The following is a 16,160-nucleotide window of genomic DNA, read 5'->3' as shown; positions in this document are numbered from 1 at the left end:
AAGTTATTTGTCAGACAATCTATCCATTACAGATAACTTCAGGTTGGCTTTAGTTTTTACACAAAGTGTATTTTATTTTTTTATAAATCGTTTTCTAAATATTTTTCTAATAGTTAATTATTCGAACGTTGACCTGCTATTAACAAATTTTTTAGTGGCCTTTGTTGGCACATTTCATCTCTGTACAGCTCAAAAGCGGAAGCGGCGATTTAAGGGTTTTCTATCTCTTTCGATTTCTATATCTATCTCTCGCACTCTCTCTCTCTCGTTTTATATATACATATATATATGTTTAGATATATATATATATATATATGCAAATGTACATAGATATACGTTATATGTATATATCACTAATATATATATATATATATATATATATATATATGTATATATGTGTGTGTGTGTGTGTGGGTGGATATGCACTGGCATATTATGCTATAAGTTGTCGCGTAAATTCGTCAGGGGAGGCGCGCTGTGGGATGCGTCGCTAGGAGACACAGCTGGGCACGTACATGGTCACGCATGTGGATTCCCAGACATCGTTTGGGGTATCCCAGGAGTCCTTGTGATGCCACCATTTGCCAGTGTCCACATCGTAGGCCATTGTCTCCGAGCTGGCACGGTCTATGGACTCGGTCGAGTCCAGGCCACCCACAAAGATGATGGTGCGACGCATTGTGGTGACGCCCGAGTAGAATTTGGGTGCGGGTATTTTGGTCTCCACACTCCATGAATTGGTTGGGATGTCGTATGCGTAGATGTGCTCCACCAGCACTCGGGACTCGCGCATGGTCTCGTGCCAGCCGCCGCACGCATAGATGCGATTGTCGATGGCCACCAGGACGTGGTCGCAGCAGGGCGTGGGCATGGGGGCCAGCTCCTGCCAGCACTCGGTCTTCGTATCGAAGCACCAGGTGCTGGCCAGTATGGTGGCCAGGTGTATGCCACCTGTGAGCAGAGAGAAGGCAGTTAGCATACTGAGGGATTCGCCACAGCTTGACTCTTACCAGATATGTAGAGCTTCTCGCCCACCACGACGCCGGCGTGCTGGCTGCGATTCTCCTGGAGGCTGGGCATATAGGTCCAGGTGTTAGTGACGATGTCGTAGCGCTCCACATTGGACATGCGACGCAGTGCGTCCTCCGAGCTGTCCTCGTACTCCACGCTCCCGCCGACTGCATACAAATACTGCTTGCCCACAGCGTTGAGCGAGAAACGGCAGCGGTCCAGCTGAATGGGAGCTATGGTCACCCAGGAGTCGCGCAGCGGACAGTAGCGGAAGCCAAACGGATGGATGTACTCCTTCAGGCAGACGTCATAGGCGCCGCCCACTATGAAGAGCTCGTTGTTGAGCACGGCTGTGCCGAAATTACCTGTTGGGTGATGGATAATGAGAGACAATCGAAACAGACGAAGCTGATCCCGATGGGGATGACTTGATTGCTGCTCACATTGATCAATGTGCGGTATGGCGGTCAACTCGTACCACTTCATTTTGCTTGTGGAGAAGCACATAATCTCATTGGTGAGGCCCTTCCACTCGAAGCCGCCGATTTTGAGCAGACTCAGCTCCATGCCGCGCATATTTGTCGGACCCTGGCCTAGTCTCAGGCACAGATCGAGCGAGGCGTTGATGGTCTCCTGGCTGATGCTGGTCTCCTGCACCTTGGCCAGATACTCCTCGACCAGCGAGTGGTTCTGATAGCGCAGCGTCTTCATTTCCTCAGTGCTGATGAACTCCCATTTGATGAGGCGCAACAGTTCGACCAGTGCCTCCTCTTTCAGCTGCAGCTCGCAGCCGTAGCTGCACAGCAGACGCACCAGCTCCAGTTCGGGTATATCGATCGGATAGTTGCAGGAGAGTATATAGTGGAGCTGCTCCAGTTTCATTTCCTTGAAATCGCTGGTGGTCGCAAACTCCTTCAAGTGGGCGCAGATGTAGCGATAGGCGCGCTCGGCCAGCGCGAATTGGCCATAGATCTCAGCCATGCTGGCGATGGCCAGACAATTGTCCATGCTAATCTTTTGCTCCATGAAGACGGTGCAGCGATCGATGACCTCCTTCACCTGGACATGGGTGGCCGCGGCGAGCGTCTCCTCCACATTGTCCACGTTCAGCTCCAGCAGTGATGTGTATATATAGACTATGATGCGGCTCATCGCCCGAGCCGAGACGCCATACAGTGTGACCTCCTCCTTGCGCGACTCAATCATGGCACAGTCCGCGAACATGGCGCAGAAGTAATCGCTGCTGGCCGCCAGCACGACGCGATGAGCCTGCACGGACATAGAGAGATCAATGTATATCTAAGCTAACATGATTTGTGGCACGCACCTTGAAGCGGTGCCCCTCGACGATGAGCGTGACATCTGTGAGCTTGCCCTGGGAGCGCAGCCGGTTCAGGCCGCGCAACAGGCTCTTCTCGGCCTGCGAAACGGATGTGGACATCGTGAGCCTCGCTTATCAGCAGCAACGGGACGAGCGTTCCACTGGTTCCCCCGGACCTGGGCCCAAGCTCAATGTGATGACGATGACGATGATGATGGTGGTGGTGATGACAGTGATGGCGCCTCAATGCAACAGCATGCTCCAGTGCGAAGTGGGCAGCGACTCTCGATTGGGTTAGGGCGCACCAGTGCACACACACACATATATGGGAGGCAAGGTATGTCGAAGAGAAGAGAAACCAAAAGTAATCCAAAAAAAAAGACTAAACTAAACTAATGGAGTCTCCTGCAGCTGTGGGCGAGGGCGAGGGCGACGGCAAGCGGATTTCGATTCGCGGTTGAACTTTATGTTTACAGTAAATAAATCGACCAGCTGTTGCCTTATGTGCATGCGCAACATACACGCATATATATATGTATATATATATATATATATATGTATGGCTAATATGTGTGCACGTATGTGTGTATGTATGTATGTATATACTCCACTTGGTAAAATAATGAAGATTATTTTCCGTGGAATTTCGATCTTGCGCCCCTCACAGTCCACTGGGCCTTTTATTGTTGTTATTGTTGAATGTGAATATGAATTTGTAAAAGTAAATATTTAATATTGAGTGCTTGTTTTTGTATTTGTAGTTTGAGAACTGTTGCAACTGTCGTTTACATCAAATATTGCCTCGAGTCTCTTTTTCTTTTTGTATAGAAAGTGTGCGCTTGTTTATAGCTCTGACAGTGTGCGTCTGTTTCTGCATGTGTGTGTGTGTGTGTGTGTGTGTCAGTGTCAGTTGGCGTATATCGTTGTATATCAATAGTTTTAAGGTGTTGGATAACGCGCCGCCGCTGCGGCGAATCGTAAACAGCTGAACAGCGCTGCATTGCGGCATTTACCAACACACGCCTCTTGATTGCCACCACTAACCAGAGAACACATAGACCGGACAAGTAGTGTAAAGCGTTTTGCACACTTTTTTTCGGGAGTTATCTCCCAGACACTTCGTATTTGCTCGGCTCCTCACTTTTTGGGTTCGGGCTACGAAAAAATACGAAAGCACAATCATTTCGCTTCATGCGCTCGACCGAGATGGTCGACTGTTGAACAAAAGATCCCTCTGCGCTGAATGTTTCCCTTGCTCTCTCTCTCTCACGATGCTCTCTGCTCTCTCAAATATGTATATGTATGTATGCATGTGAGCCTCACATTGTGAGCACAAGCAGCAGCTCACGAAAATTGAAATTTCTTCGCTGCGAGAACCCATGCCTTCCCTTCTGTGTGAAGAGTATACCGAACTTTTCAAACCGTTTGTCATGCGTTTTCCTTATTATTTGTGGGAAGGGTATGAAAGCGTTGGTGCGCATAATGAAAATTTTTTCGCGACGAGCATGCACACACACTTACAGTATGCTACATGTACTATGAGCATTTGTATGCCTGTGTGTGAAGCTCTGGCTGCCTGTAGCAATTTTGAAGCCCAGCATTTGCATTTGTCGATCTTGTGAAGTGCTCACATACATATGTATGTATGTATGCATGTATATACATTTGATTGTGTGTACGCATGGGAGGCGCTGCTCACAATTATGGGATATAACTTGTAGAAGCACTTGTATGCCTGTGTGCCTTTACATGTGCGTGTGTGTATGCATGGGAGATGAATATTGGCGTGTGCCTCCCTCAACTTAGATGGTGTGAACGATTTTGGGTTTTATTTGAAGAGGCGCGCTTACATTTAAGTAGCTGATTTTATTTCAATGATCGTGGGCTTGCCTATCAGAATGATTTTTTCTTTTAATGTAGTACTTGATTAATCCCAGTGGGCGCTTACATTTAAGTAGCTGACTAACTAAAGTAACAAGTTCACTTCCCATTACGTATTTTTTAATTGCATGATTTTTATGACATCCAACAGATGCACCCTTTAAAATGTGTCCATTTGGCCACTATATGTATGTATGTACATACATATGCTTCTTATTAAAAAGATAAATTTCACTTGATTAATTCCAATTTGCCCACTGGGATTAATCAAGTACTACATTAAAAGAAAAAATCATTCTGATAGGCAAGCCCACGATCATTGAAATAAAATCAGCTACTTAAATGTAAGCGCGCCTCTTCAAATAAAACCCAAAATCGTTCACACCATCTAAGTTGAGGGAGGCACACGCCAATATTCATCTCCCATGCATACACACACGCACATGTAAAGGCACACAGGCATACAAGTGCTTCTACAAGTTATATCCCATAATTGTGAGCAGCGCCTCCCATGCGTACACACAATCAAATGTATATACATGCATACATACATACATATGTATGTGAGCACTTCACAAGATCGACAAATGCAAATGCTGGGCTTCAAAATTGCTACAGGCAGCCAGAGCTTCACACACAGGCATACAAATGCTCATAGTACATGTAGCATACTGTAAGTGTGTGTGCATGCTCGTCGCGAAAAAATTTTCATTATGCGCACCAACGCTTTCATACCCTTCCCACAAATAATAAGGAAAACGCATGACAAACGGTTTGAAAAGTTCGGTATACTCTTCACACAGAAGGGAAGGCATGGGTTCTCGCAGCGAAGAAATTTCAATTTTCGTGAGCTGCTGCTTGTGCTCACAATGTGAGGCTCACATGCATACATACATATACATATTTGAGAGAGCAGAGAGCATCGTGAGAGAGAGAGAGCAAGGGAAACATTCAGCGCAGAGGGATCTTTTGTTCAACAGTCGACCATCTCGGTCGAGCGCATGAAGCGAAATGATTGTGCTTTCGTATTTTTTCGTAGCCCGAACCCAAAAAGTGAGGAGCCGAGCAAATACGAAGTGTCTGGGAGATAACTCCCGAAAAAAAGTGTGCAAAACGCTTTACACTACTTGTCCGGTCTATGTGTTCTCTGGTTAGTGGTTATACCTTTTTTTTTCAAAGATATTGCGCTATATCTTAAATTTATATAGCACAAGCCGGTGACGTAATATTGAAATTATAATTTAAACTCTATTCTAAATAAATCTACATCTATTTCATTCCATGGAACAGTGTAAAATCCTTATGATAATTATTTGCATTATCTGTTTATTATATAATTATTAATTAATACTATAATTATTATTAATAATATCATGACTATTATTATTTTTATTATTATTAATAATATTATTACTACTATTATTTTTTATTATTATTAATTATTATTATTATTATTATTATAACATTTTTTTTATTTATTATTTTTATTCATATTTGAAGAGCTGCAAGATCTGTGCCATTTGAATTTAACTGCAAATTTTAAAAATATGCCAATGAAATGCCATCCACATTTGTTCACCAGATGGCGCATTAGCTTACACCACTAACCGTAGTGCTTATACTAAGTAAGCTTAGTGAAAAGCTCCAATTATTTATAAGCTTCCATCCATGGCGAAGCCGTCTTCGCTGTCTTCGCAGCTTTTTCTTGCTTTGAACGTTCACACAGCTCTCTTTGCGAAACTTACGCCAGGTGGCGTTTGGTCGTATTACAGCATGCATTGCTTTTAAGCTCACTCAGTTTTTGTATATTCGTAGCGAACAACTTTTCAAAATAAATATTGAATTCTTCAAATCTTTTGCGCGTAGCGAAATAAAAGGAATATAAATAGATATTTAAGTAAAGTAAGAAGATTTTAATATTTTACACACATATATACATTTTTTGGTTCTTTTTTTGGTCATTTTTTGTTTCAATTCGCTAAAAATTATATCAAGTTAAAATTCAACTAAAATTCGTGAAAAAAACATAAGAAAAATACAGATCTTGTGATTTGGCTACTTTTAGCTGAATATATTAAATATGTTAAATATTAACGGTTAGATTCGATTTTCGATTGGTTAGGTCTTTCTGTTATTGGTTTTCATGTTGTACACGACATATCGATTTCTGTATCGGATAGTTCAAATTAAGCTGTGATCAAAGTAGGCTACGTCTTTTTAGTTTTAATGTATATCTCTGATTGGCTTGAAAGTACACGTCAATTGTGTCTAAATTCCTATATATTACATTTCGAACAAAGTTTGTCGCAATTTCGTGCTATTCAATTGACCCGAAACACAGCGCAGGGTCACAGCACTTGACAAAGACTCGTGGTCGGGACTCGAGGAGCCATCGGAGGGTGACATCGCCGCCTTTATCGAGGAGGAGCTGAATGCTTGTGGACACAGCAGCAGTTACACTCTACTTATTGAAAAGGTAACAAACCGTAAGTACGATGACAGCAAGATGCGCTTCAACATGGGCATCAGTGGTGGCCACTGGCATTATCAATGAGCCGCTGCGTTTGCCGTGCGCTATACGCCCACCGGGACCGCCTCCAAAGATGCTAATGCGACAGCCGAACTCAAAGGGCAAGGGCAGGGCAATGGCATTGGGCAAATCAGCCATGGCGCCTACACTAGCATCCATTGCTGCAAGATCATCAAGACCCGCAACAAAACCTTCAGCTGCACCCTTTTCAGCATCATCCGCACGCTCAGCTGCAACCGCACCTGCGGGTGCACGCTTCAACAGACGTCCGACCGCCGCGGCACCAAATCCCAGAATGACGGCTCCAAAAATGTCGCAGAAGGCCGCATCAGCAGCCATGTCAGCAGGAAAAGCTATGCCCAATTCGAAACAGGCAACGGGCAGCAGCTCAGCACTACAATTCCGGTCAGCTGGACCAGGAGGACAAGGAGGACAAGGAGGACCAAGAGGACCAAGAGGATCAAGAGGACATGGAGGATCAGGAGGACCAAAAGGACTAGCAGGTTCAAACGGGCCACTCAGATCAGTCGCACCAGCCAGAGCAGCCGGAGCGGCAGGACCGGCAAAATCATCAGGACCGGCAAGATCATCGGGACCGGCAAGACAGTTTGGACGGTCTGGACCGTCAGGACCGGCAAGACCTTCAGGATCTTCAGGACCTTCAGGACCGGCAAGATCGACAAGACCGGCAGGATCGGCAAGACCGGCAGTACCAGCAGTACCGGCAGTACCGTCAGGACTGGCAAAACCATCAGGACCGGCGGTACCATCAGGAACCGCAAGACCATCAGGACCACCAGGACCGGCAACACCGCCAAAGCCGGCAGCACCGTCAGGACTGGCAGGATCGACAGGATCGCCAGCAGCGCCAGGACTGGCAAAACCAGCAGGACCGTCAGGACCGGTAGCACCGGTAGCACCGTCAGGACCGGCAGTACCGGCAGTACCGGCAGGATCGGCAGTACCGGCAGGATCGGCAGGACCAACAGGTCAAATAGGGCCAGTCGCGCCAGTCAGCTCAGAAGCATCTACAGAGACCGTCGGGTCAGAAGGACCAACAGGGCCAGTCGAGCCAGCCGCACCAGCCGCATCAGCCGCACCAGCCGCTCCAGCCGCACCAGCCGGACCAGCAGGCGCAACAGAACCAGCAGAACCAACATTAAGAACTGCCTATTGCCAGCCGAACCGCGTGGCAGCTCCGGATACGAACGCGGACGCGAACACGGACACGGACACGAACACGGGCACGTGCACGGCCACTCAAGAGTTTCGACGTGCGTTTCGCAATATGTGGCCGCGTCTGCCGGCACCGAATTCCGACCATCGCCATCACAGCCGCTCGTCAAGCCAGAGCGGAAGCTTTCGGCGACGTCATCATCACGAATTGCGCGCGCGTGCGAGCTGTCCGTATGGCCAGGGGCCGGTGCATCCACACGGCAGCAGGCCCATGATGAAGCCCATGATCAATCTGGGTCAGCACGAGAAGCACATGATACCCAACTATTATACACCCATGCACTTTGAACAGCAAATGGGCCAGCAATCGCAAGGACGTGGCCACTGGGAGCACCATCAGTACCACTATAGGCCCTCAATGCCGGACATACCCGAGGAGCCGCTGCTAATGCCGTCTCATGCCTATGAATTTCCCGATCCATTGTTTGATGATGAGACACTTGGTGCCTGTGACTCACCACGATCTCGCGTCCGTTGTCAGGTGATATACTCCAATTCTCTCTACGAGCTGGCTGAATGGCAGCCTGTGTGCGAGTCCCGTCAGGTGTGGGAGCCGCTGGATCTCAATCATCGCTATCTATCCGATCCGAGTAATCCCTTACGTAAGTATCAGAGTAACTGAGAAATCTCCACTCAACTGTTTATCGTTCACTTGCAGCGCCAGCTCCACCTGGCTTCGAGCACATCGCCACAGGTAAACGCACGTTGTCCAGCCGCTCGCGCCATCTGCTGGGCGAGGAGATAACATATGAGTTAGATACAGGCTATGAGACGCCCGTACCCATGGAGATGCCAGAGCGCGAGCTGCGCGAGCAACAGCATTTCATAGGTAAGCTCGGGAACAGAATTCATTCTTATATCAATCTCTCTCACTATATATAAATATATATATTTTGATAGCTAATCACGATACCCATTTGGCAAGTTGTCTGGCCCAGCTGCGTGTGACCAATGGTGCAACCGGTGACGGTTACTATGTGCGCCCGGTGCTTAAGCTGGTTCCCAAGGCAGTCAAGGTGGTGGAGCCACCCAAATACCAGCCCGTATTTCAACCCAATGTCTCGTATTGGGATCTATTGGGCCGCAATCAAGACAAAGCAAAGAATGAACTAATAATTAACAATGAGCCGATCCAAGGCGATCAACCACACAACTACAATTCGATGCCACCAATGAGCAACGATCAGGACGTCTATGCGGACCAACTGCTCTACAAGGCTGATTCATCATCCTACGACAATGTCGGCCAAATGGTCAATCCGGAACGTATACAGTTTGGCACCGTCACAGCTGAAATGTCCGGCTCGATGGACGACTACACATTGATTAATCAGATCTAAGATGTTCTTATTCGGGGTAACTCTCCATAAGTATGCTCGAGAGACTTTCAATCAACAAAATTCTTTAGAAAGGCCCAATTTCGAGCCTTTTCTTTTTTTTTTTTCTGTTATTTTTGCCTTTTGCAGAACGATTCTTAAGAATCGCCAGGAGCTGCGGAAGAATTGAAATTAATCTTAGTTTACCAAAATGTTAATGATGTTTGAATGAATAATGAATAAATCCCTGTTAATTTTTTTGGTAAATGCTAACTAACTGTATTTTCTTTTTTTTTTTTTCAATCGGTTACCCGAAACCTGAATTTTATTGATGCCTGATTGGTGTTCCTATTGAGATGAAGCACCTATCGTAACTGGTCTACTGAACTACTGAACAGCTAGACAACCGTTAGAAATTCGATGTGGTGGAAGATGTAAAGTATAACAGAATTTCGATAGAACAATTATAGCAGAAATGATGCTGGTCAATCGACTTGCGCCAGTAGATACAGAATTTCAGGCGAAAAGACGAGTCTGTGGGCCCAAGGATCTGCGGCTGCAGACCAGGACCTCTTAATGCCAAAAATGGTAAATTAACTGCTGATGGGGAAAATATCTTCTATCTAATGCAGTGGCTGAAGAGAAAGCAGAGTGAGAGATATATTTATTCTCTGCTTAAGCTTACCTTCGAATGGAGCGACATAAGAAGGGAAAAGGTCTGGTTCATTCAGCTGCAAAACCTCTTCTACTGCGAAAGGTGACAAGAAGATAGTACGGAACTGTCAGATGTCATATGGATCATATGATGTCATATGTAGCGACAAAAATGATGGGAAAAGAAAATGAGGTCTAACCGAAAAAGACTTATATTTGAAAAACGGTGGAATACTAAAGACATATGTACCAGTTAGAGCAGATAAAAAGGGCTCCATTTTGAAGGCTAATGGGGCATCGTTCGATTCCAAGTGTTAATTAGGAGAAAGTTCCCTAATCGATAAGCAGCAAATGCCATTCGACACATAAATTTTCACATTTCCTGATTTCCTGATGGTATTTAGCATAACTCTTGATAATAGCTCCCTCAAGGAAATTTTCTATTTCAGTGTTGTCATCTAGATTAATCAGCATATGCGTGTTTGCATGTTTGTGTGTATGCATACACATATTTAGAAGTTAGTTCGAATACTTGTCAAGACATGTGAGCTTTGGGTTGGGGGACATGTTCTTTGTTGACTGGAAATTCTCTTTTTCTTTAGCTGAAAGCTTTGGCATTAATTTCAATGTGCAATTAAAATAAAAGCTTGCAACATATTTGCAGGAAGCGTGAGCAAAAAGGGTGAGAGACAGACACAGAGAGAGAAAGACAAAGAGAGAGAGAGAGAGAGAGACATATCTATACATACTATATGTGTGTATGTAGTATACAGTAGATATGTATGCGTGCTTAAAGTCGCTCGAAATGCGTTTTTATTTAATTACACGCAGAGCAGAAGCATTCATTTAAAGATAGCGAGAGTGAGAAAGAGAGAGTGAGAGAGAGAGAGAGAGAGACAGCGAACACAAAGGACATTTGTAGCATACATATATGAAATGAAATAAATTAAAATAAGTGTCGAAGCAAAAGCAGCAAAAAGGATTAAAGGACTAGCTGTAGGACAGCAGCAAGGCATATGTGGAGTTCACATGATACGCATAAGATTACTACACACACACACACACACACACACACTCGCAGACACACAGTTGTCCTGGCTCTCTAATGTGTATGCATTTGTAAAGTTCGAGTATCCTTTTTTTTTTTATTTTTAATTTTTGTTGTTGCCTTGTTTTTTTTTCTTGCTGTTCTGTTTTTTGTTTTTGCCAAGGCAACTCGAAGACAGAGCAAAAACAAAGTTAAGTTGAGTGCGGGCTAACTGGGCGTTCGTTGTGGGCGGGACTGGACAGCCGGAGCGAAAGACCGTGTGCGCTCGTGTCTCTCGGCTCGGGTCGGAGCAAAGACAAATTCATGTTGCATTTGTAGCTTAAGGATATTATTGTAGCATCCTTTGTGTCCAAAGCTTTTTGTTTTACTTTTTGCATACTTTATGCTCGCCTTTTTGTTGTTGCCGTTCTTGTTGCTGCTGTTGTTGCTGTTGTTGTTGTCTTGTTTCAAAGTCTTTCACAAAAAAACGAACGAAAAAAGGCAACCAGAGCGAGACAGAGCAATTGAGGAGAAGGACGAGCGCAGCGAACAGAAGCGAACACTAAAAAATCATGCAAGAAATACGAAAGTGCTGCTGATTTGGTTTCTCTGTGTCGAACTGCAAATACTCTACAGAGATATGTGAAATGAAATATTTTATTGCAACTGAACTCTAATATAAACTAATTTGTTTATGCCATACGAAACTTTGTTGCTAGACAAATCTATAGAATAAATGCAAAAATTAAGATTTATATTCAGTAAATAGAACTATGAATACTATATAGAATTGTGAGTCATGATTATATAGTATAGCATAAATTATATATGGACTTATCTCTTACATATATGTAAATAATTGAATTAATAAATATTAATAAATAATAATTTTATTTTTTTTTTACGTATCTACATTATTTTTTTTATGCTTCAGATTCATGGGAAAGATATACATGGTTAGCAAATATATATATATATAAAAAAGTCCAGTTTTCTTAGAACACAAGTAATGCTGGTTTCGCTTGATGCTTTATTGTAGGGTATTCAGTTAGAGTATTCTATGAGCCAAAGGATCAACCATACACACACACACACACACACACACATGAGACAAATATATGCATAATGCATGTGGGCATGTAAATGCAAAATAAAATTGCGTTGCCCAAGTGTGGCCGGCTGGCATCCTGCCATTCTGGCGTATCCTGCGCGCTTTGTATCCATCAGCGAATGGAGCTGAGGCTTTTGAGAAATGTGCGAGCTTTAGATTTATTTCTAGTTAAGCACAACAACAACAGCAACAACAACAGCAACAACAACAAAGAGAAACAGAAGCAGAATAAAACAAAAAGGAAGCCAACTGCCAGCTCCTGCCCAGCCAGCAGAAAGAACTTTATTTTAATTTTAACTGCGGGCGCTTGTAATGCAAAGTAGTAAACCTCTCCAGAGCTCTCCCTCGCCCTTCCCAAAGAAAATACAAAATACAAAAATAAAATCAAAAGGGCTATGCACCGAAAAGTTTTACGAATGCCCCAACTGGTCTGTCACGCAGCCCTAAAACTTTGGTTGCCATTTGGTTCGCCATCGCCGTTGCCGTCGCCTTATGACGCAGGTGCTGACGTTCGATTGGCAGCAGCATTGTGGGCATTGTCCTGTAACGCGCACTGTTGTGCTATGTGCCGAGTCCGGCTCGTTAATGGGCTTGCCGCACTTTACAAATTGGCTCAATTGCAAGTTTATGCAATGCCGCGCGCCGGACAGGGGCGTGGTGGAGCGGGGCGGGGCGGTAGCCACCCTCTCCAATTGTTCAGTTTGCTATTGTTGCTAAAACTAATGCCGCCATATGTGACCAGGACGACGACGGCGACGACGGCGACGGCTCGTTATCCTTTCTGATTGCGTCGGCATGGCGTTTTCATTTTATTTCTATTTCTATTTCGTTTTCGTTTACGTTCTTTTTTTTTTCGTTTTGCCATTGTTATGGGTATCATGGAAAAAATTGTATTACACCTCAATAACAACACCAGGACATGACAATAAGTGAGTCCTTTTGAGCGCGTTATTGGTATAGCTCTCCCGCATGCCCAGCCCCAGCCCCGGCCGGTCTCTGTTGCTAAGTATGTGTGACAAGTGATGCGTGTTTTGTTGCGGGCAGCGTCCGTCGCTGGCTCCTTAAGTGCTGTTATTCGTTTTCGCATATGATGTCCCTTTTTTTTTTTTGAACGACGAAACAGGACGGCACTGACTCCCGGATCCATGGCACGTAGGCCGGCCATTCCACGTGGCGCCCACGCACGACGCGCTCAGCTCATTTTTTTTCATGCTTAATTGAATGGGTCAGTCATGGACATGCCAATGGAGCTATGTTCTGTGAGCTGTCCAGACTCCTGTCCGCCACTGTCGCATTGTCCTTGCCCGCATGGCTGCCGGCAGCGTCGGCCCGGAAATGTTCAATTCAATTTTTTCGCCTCTTCTTTCGTCCCGTATGTGTGTGTGTGTGTGTGTGTTTGCAATGTCTTTCGAACCACTGTGAGAGCGTCGTGCGGTTATAACATATCGAGCACGTTTTCCCTCTGCTCCCACCACATCGTTTTCAACTGTTTTTTTCCCACTTTTTTTTTTTTTTTTTGACTGCTTGGTCATTATTTACGTTATCGTTATCTGGTGCCCTGTTCACTCACTTAGTCACTTATTATTGTCCTTATCCTTAACCTTATACCTATGCTTGCTGTCGTCATTGGCTGCCCTTAGCTGTATCACATGCTTGTGTGTGCGTGTGTGGCCATTAAGGCAAATACGGTTTTTAACTATGCACTGCACGCAGTGCACGAGTCAACAAAGTTTTTACTTTTCAACTACAGTTTTCTTTCATTTTCTTCTTTATGATTTATTAGAGCAGTTTTCTTTTTAATTTGTATTATTTATTATTGCTTGAAAGTGTCAATAGACAATTCACGTCAAAAACTATGCTTTGAATTGATTAAGCTTAAATATGTAGTCAATGATAAATAAACAGACTATTTAAGGTTCTTAAGAGACTTGATTTGAGTTGGTGAAGATTTAAACTATATCTATTCTTTTTTATGTGTATTCTATATAAGAATATTTAGGTTTGCTGTAGCAAAAAAGATGAGAGAAGAATAGATACATAAAGATACATATAGATATATAGATACATAGATAAATAGATACATAGATACATAGATACTCAGATACATAGATACATAGATACATAGATACATAGATACATAGATACATAGATACATACATATAGATGAATAGATAGATAGATAGATAGATACATAGATACATAGATACATAGATACATATAGATTCATACATACATACACATAGATACCTGGATACACATAGATACATCAGTATACCTATTCAATCAAAACTAATTAATAGATATTTCAGAGTAATATTCCGAATTAGTCGACACTTCATTTGCCCATTAGTTTGCCAGATAAAAGTAAAAAAACAACATCTTTATATTTGTAACAAGGGCTGGTTTCGTAACTATTCACGGCAACAGTTCAACCCTCTCGATAAACTGCATTGAAAATTGTAAATTGTAAATTTTATGGGCTTCTCTATAATTCAATCAGTTCCAAGGATATCAATTGCATGCCGATTTAACTGTTGTTTGGCTTGTAAATCTTTATTGAAATCAAAACATAGACTTCAAATATTGCTCTTCTTTTTTTTCAAAAATTTTAACTTGTCTCGATTGAGATTCCCGCGACAGATGTTAAAGGCCTTTGCTGATGTAAATAAGATTGTTGTAATGCCCTGCAAATTGATGATAGAGGGTATGCTGGACTTTTCGTGAATGAAGTGTTACAATGGTATAAGAATGAACTTCATATATGATATCAGTTGAGCTATTGATACCAGCCTAAATTATGAAAAAAAAAAAAACAAAACAAAACAAAAATTAATCTAGAACATATACAGATAAAAAGTTTTAGATCAAGTTTTAAGAATTTTGTTAGACTGCGTGGTATCCACAAGTCGAGCTCTTCCCACTTATGCATATTTTCGGCTTTGTTTTTTGTTTCTGTATTTATTTGAGCCACCCTCACGTGCCAGTCATAAGCCTTGAGGAAGAGGCCAAACGTTAAACGTCAGCGATTACACACATGGGAGCTGTAAACCGCGTTTTATGATTTGTTTTCATTGATCAAAGGCAATTTTGCTTCTTCGGTTTTTTATTTTTTATACGAAGTCATACAGAGGATTTTGCGAAATATCTGCGAGCAACCCTCATAAGTAGTTTCGCATCGTGACTGCGTCGAGACTTCACTGTTGTCATTGGGCTTACGAGTCGCGTCTGATCCATTAAACGGTTCTGTCCCATTTTTATACTGATGCGACCAAATTGATTATAATTTTTTACAAGCCCCCCAAGCATGCAATATGTGCTATCTGAAAATACATATATTATAGTTGGATATAATTATAATATATCTGGGAGGAGGGTTTTTATATCTATACTTATTATTTATATATATATCTATGTGCTATAGATATACTACATATACTAGCTATGACGATATAATTCATATCTGTCTCTATAACTACCCCTATAACTACATATGTATATCTATATCTATATTTTTCTATCCCTACATCTCTTTATATATATATATATCTATACCTCTATATCTGTATATATGTATAACTGTATATCCATATATCTTCATATCTATAAAGCTTCAAATCTTTATATCTCTATGTTTATATATCTATATAGATCTGTGACCATATATCTCAATGTCTATATATCTATATCTATATATCTCTATGTATCTTTATTTCTATATCTCTATATCCCTATATCCCTATATCCCTATATCTCTATATCTCTATATCTCTATATCTCTATCTCTCTCTATCTGTCTCTATCTCTATCTCTCTCTATCTCTATATCTCCATATCCCTATATCTCTATATCCCTCTATCTCTATATCCCTATATCGCTATATCTCTCTCTATCTCTATCTCTCTCTATCTCTATCTCTCTCTATCCCTATATCCCTATATCTCTATATCTGTATCTCTCTCTATCTCTACATATCTATATCTCTATCTCTCTATATCCCTATATCTCTATATCTATATCTCTCTCTATCTCCACATCTCTATATGTATTATATCTCTATATACATACACCTCTAC

General features: G+C 42.7%; 2 protein-coding genes across 3 annotated transcripts; one reads left to right on the top strand and one right to left on the bottom strand.

Moving 5' to 3' along the window:
• Nucleotides 1–48: 48 nt before the first annotated feature.
• LOC108619852 (kelch-like protein 26) lies at nucleotides 49–3,306 on the bottom strand. 2 transcript variants are annotated; one of them, XM_018016646.2, is made up of 4 exons: nucleotides 2,339–3,300; nucleotides 1,455–2,280; nucleotides 1,011–1,376; nucleotides 49–951 (listed from the first exon to the last, which is right to left on the bottom strand). In XM_018016646.2, exons 1-4 carry the CDS (start codon nucleotides 2,450–2,452, stop codon nucleotides 491–493), a joined length of 1,767 nt encoding a protein of 588 aa, XP_017872135.1. In that variant the 5' UTR covers nucleotides 2,453–3,300; the 3' UTR covers nucleotides 49–490. The 2 variants fall into 2 exon arrangements, with proteins under 2 accessions (XP_017872135.1, XP_089331505.1); XM_089475379.1 differs by having other exon boundaries at nucleotides 1,011–2,280; nucleotides 2,339–3,306.
• Nucleotides 3,307–5,956: 2,650 nt separating this feature from the next.
• LOC108619850 (uncharacterized) lies at nucleotides 5,957–9,572 on the top strand. Its single transcript, XM_089474374.1, has 3 exons — nucleotides 5,957–8,581; nucleotides 8,638–8,808; nucleotides 8,880–9,572. Exons 1-3 carry the CDS (start codon nucleotides 6,709–6,711, stop codon nucleotides 9,317–9,319), a joined length of 2,484 nt encoding a protein of 827 aa, XP_089330500.1. The 5' UTR covers nucleotides 5,957–6,708; the 3' UTR covers nucleotides 9,320–9,572.
• Nucleotides 9,573–16,160: the final 6,588 nt, after the last annotated feature.

This window comes from Drosophila arizonae, chromosome X (assembly GCF_054131065.1).
Source record: "Drosophila arizonae isolate 15081-1271.41 chromosome X, UAZ_ARI_1.0, whole genome shotgun sequence".
Taxonomy (NCBI): domain Eukaryota; kingdom Metazoa; phylum Arthropoda; class Insecta; order Diptera; family Drosophilidae; genus Drosophila; species Drosophila arizonae.
Note: the sequence above shows the minus strand (reverse complement) of the source record. Positions and strands in the feature narration are given on the sequence as shown.